The sequence below is a fragment of the Belonocnema kinseyi genome, chromosome 9 (genome assembly GCF_010883055.1).
Source record: "Belonocnema kinseyi isolate 2016_QV_RU_SX_M_011 chromosome 9, B_treatae_v1, whole genome shotgun sequence".
Lineage (NCBI taxonomy): Eukaryota > Metazoa > Arthropoda > Insecta > Hymenoptera > Cynipidae > Belonocnema > Belonocnema kinseyi.
The window spans coordinates 126305421-126309716 of NC_046665.1; the positions used below are offsets into that span (position 1 = coordinate 126305421).

The following is a 4296-nucleotide window of genomic DNA, read 5'->3' on the forward strand; positions in this document are numbered from 1 at the left end:
TCTATCCCATCCACACACTACTCCTTTCCCCTGCCGAGTGAGTCACGCCTACCCCGAAAGGGAAATGGCTTAATGGTGTAATAATAATAATAATAATATTCGACAGAATAGCTTTTCTCTTCTCATATATTACCCTTTATTCCGATTGGCCCTCTGCTTCTGAAAACAAGATGGCGGTCCCTTGGTCTCCTAAGACAATTAGTTCCTCATTTCTCCAGCACAGCCCTAGTTGTCCCATCACTCCCAGTTTTTGCATTGTAAGCAATTGGAATTGATCACTTTTTAAAAATTGTTTAGTAAAAGAAATGTTATTTTCGTGACAAAAATATTGAAATTAAAACAATGTTACTCATTTTATATTTCAAAACAGTTTTGCAAGCGATTTATATAAATTCTGAAGGCAAAATATTAATTAAAACGTCATCCAATAAAGTAATAAACTTGGTAAAGTGAAATATAAGATTTGAATTTGAATAAAAAATGTAATATGATTCTTTTTGTTTCTGAAAACATAATAAATAATATTTATATTAATAAGTCATAACAATAATTTTGTGAAAAAATGTTAAGAATACAAGTTTAAATTTACCATTTGAGAGTTTAGCGAGCACTTACACTTTTGAATATGATACATATAATGTAATTGAAATTTAATCAAATTTGTATGTATGAACATGCAATACAAAACTAAGAAAACATTAAAAATAATTTATGCAAGAAGTAAAATGTATGAAAGAATATATTTTTCAGAGAAACAAAGATAAATTATAATTTCAAAAAACGTTCAAGATGTAAATAGAACCAATGTTTTAACATCTTTGTTTTGAAGACACATTATATCCATTATATATGCAAATAGGATTATTGCACGACCTTATATTTAATATTTTTATCTTTAATATGAATACAAAATTATTTTGAAATGTTAAATGAGTAACACGGTTTTAATTTTAATCATTTTTTGCATCAAAATAACCTTTTGTTTATTAAATAATTCAAAAAAGTGATCTGTTTACATTGCTTTCTTACAAAAACAGTCCATTGGGCACAAAATTTGGCGACGTCTTTATGACATCGTTACGACAACTTTACGACGTCCAATGTCCATGTCGTTAAGGTATCTTTACGATATCGTAAATGAGTCGTATGATTTGACGATGTCTTTACGATATCGCAAAGACACCGAAACAACATGGACATAGGATGTCGTAAAGTTGTCGCAACAATGTCGTAAAGACGTCGCCAAATTTTGTGCCCACTGGGAGGGAGTAATGGGACAACTAGCGCTGCGTCTGAGATATTTGGCACTAATCAACTTAGGACATTTGCGGGGTCAAGTTAAAATCTGAAATACGGAGAGATGTACAGGTCTGGTTCCAATTAAAGAATACATAACCTAAAAAAAGATGCGAAGGATTAATAAGGACAAGACGAGGCATTTCTATCCTGGCACTCCCTATTCAACTTTAAATTCTTTTGAATCTTTTTTTCGTTTACTGGGGCTGGTATAATGTTCAATGAGGATTCAAGTATTAATGGGAAAATGGTTTTGCCCAGCGTTACCCCGGATTGCGGTACATTTTTCATCTCTACTTAGGTACTTAGCATTTATCCATTTATCTATTAATTCGAATTCGAGTATCTAACTCGTTCTTAATTAATTTAATCACAGTTGAAAGCAGATAACAAATGTGAATAATATTGCTATAGTTGAAGTAAAATTGCAACAGAAATTGCTGTTGCCCATCTCTGGTCGAAAGACAGTATTGATATCATCTATCTTAAGTATTACAATATCTATGTCCTAGCTAGGACTTCTTTCGAAGCTGATTCTTGTTTTTTTTTTCGTATAAAAGCCTCGCATCCTCGGATCAGTCGAGAGAGTTCTACCAGGTTCCACCTGGCGGCAGTTCCCAGAATGCAGCTAGGCGAATGATTTTAGTGAGGGTTGATTAAGTTGGGAGAATTTGTATGTTGAACAAAATTGTTTTCGTTGCTGTAGTGTGATGTGAGAACAGAGGGAACTGAGTGGGATTTTTAACGATAGTGACTATGTGTAATGGAATATAAGATACGATAGAAATTCACTTAAGCTTCCGTTTAGTAATTCAGTCTTGTTTCTTCGTTTTGTCGTCTATTCCATTGGCCGTTAAAGGCTGAGATTCTTCTCGTCTTAGCTGCCAGTCGATCACGAGTCGACCGCTTAGCATGAAGAAGAATACCTATGGACAAAAAAAATCGTTTGAATATCGTGAGACGGGGCTAAACGGGATTTTTTTATGGGTGTCTAAAAAGTCCCGGGACGGTTGGATATTTCCTCAGGTAAAATATTTTTCAAAAAAGTGAAGGTCATTCCTGAAGTAAATTTCAACGAGGAATTCAATGATGACCTTCATTTGACCTTGAAGTTGACCTTCATGGCTTTTTGAAGGTCAACTTTGTTTTTTTTCAATGGAAACCCCCTTTTTTTACATCTGCAATCGATAGAGCGGAAAATTCTACGTTCAGGTACGTACCCAAGTCATAGGTCAATTGTAACGTTTAAGGTCAGTTAGAGGTTATTTGAAACTGCGCTTGTGTTGCGCCGGTACGCCCGGATTGGTTACTGTTGGCGCGTTGATTTTGAATAGAATAAATATTCAAACATAATTTTTATTCTAAATAATGATTTAGAAATGCATAAACATTAATTTCCTAATCCTAATATAAGATTTAGGAGCGAAAGATAAAACATAATTTGATTTTAATTAAAAAGATGTTATGAATTCTGAGTTCAGAGAAAGAAAAAAATTTCTTATCACAATAATTAATATCGTTTCTGTCGAGTTTCTGAATTAATATTTTTATTCCGAATAATGTGACTTAAAATAAAATCACTAAAATTAGCCAAAATAATTTAAGAATTTTGTTTTAAGTCAGAATTAATAACATTTTTTGGAATAAAATCACATTATTTTTTCGTTTGTCAAACCAAAATTCCATTTTAGGATTCAGAAATGATTTTTGACGCATTTCCTATCATCATTTATCATAAATATTAAATTTAAATGTTTCTACAATTTAAAATGTTTTTGATTATAATTATGCTTACATTTCATGCAGGTAAGTATAATAGTTGAAAGCAACATTTTATTTGCATTAATTGCAGGAGCATTTTTCCCTGAGATGTTTAAAACATTGAGTAATGAAAGAAGAATTAAAAATGACTCTGTACCAAACATATTTCATGTGTACACCAATTTCCAATAATAGGATTTATTGATTAATAATTATATTTTTATACATATTTATAAAAAAATTATGTTTACAAATTCTATGAAAATTTATTTCCCCCGACATTACTAGCTAACTAATTTACTCGTAGTTTTTAAACATAAGAATTTCATGATAAATATAATATTCCACTTGAAAAATTATTTTCAAATTTTTTAAAGAATATTCACTTTTATTACACTTTTTCATTTACATATTTCATCATTTCTATATTAGGTTAAACTTTGTATCTAACCAAGGTATGCATCTTTTACTTTAACAATATTATTTTCCGTAAATTGTAAAACGCGCGTATTCAAAAGTAAGTATTATTCATTTTATTATTTACTTAACATTTATTAATATTTGTGCAATCATTTTTTTCTTGAAAGCCATTCATATGTTATCTACAAAGAGTTCAGCGGTGTAAACATGTTATCTGCAGTGTTCCACCTCTGGTTTTCTATTGTTTTTCACGGGATCGCATGTTTCTGCATTGTTTTTCAAGCTGCGATCGAGTTTTATATTTTAAAATGGTTGGAATCGCAACATCGAAGACGGCATGAAATTCGCCACAAAAAACTGTCGACACACACACAAACACACAAACGCGCGCGCGGCGTTCTCACTGGCCTATTCAACGAGTAAACTGAGTCGTTGCGCGAAAAAGCACGGATTTCCCATAAAACGCCATAAGCAGTTAACAGATTTATACCACGGACCTATGCTCTAGATCCAAAAACGCGATTTTCCAAATCCATCTTAAAAAACTAAAAGGAATTTTGTCGTTTCGCTTGCGGGATATTAACTGCATGTAAAAACTGCGGACCCTTCATTTAATTTGAATATCGCGCGTATTATAGAACTTCCAATTCCGGTTATGTTACACCAATCAAAATCAGAGTAAAGTTATCTTGAACTCTCCCTGAGGATCTTTAGCTTCCTGTTACGTCCTACCTTTCGGATCCACTGAATAATATAAAGAATTATTCTTTGATTGGTGGATTCCTTTTCTAGTCGTAAGGTTCGCTGCTGACTGGCGTT

At 32.2% G+C, this 4296-nt stretch overlaps 1 protein-coding gene across 1 annotated transcript in view; it reads right to left on the reverse strand.

The window, feature by feature from the left end:
* Positions 1 to 1815: 1815 nt before the first annotated feature.
* The window catches only part of LOC117179778 (transmembrane protein 35A), a 24092-nt gene continuing 21611 nt past the window's right edge, over positions 1816 to 4296 (reverse strand). Inside the window, exon 4 of the mRNA XM_033371878.1 lies at positions 1816 to 2222. Within this exon, the coding sequence (XP_033227769.1) occupies positions 2109 to 2222 (114 nt within the window). The 3' untranslated portion in view covers positions 1816 to 2108. The remainder of the gene's footprint in view (positions 2223 to 4296) is intronic.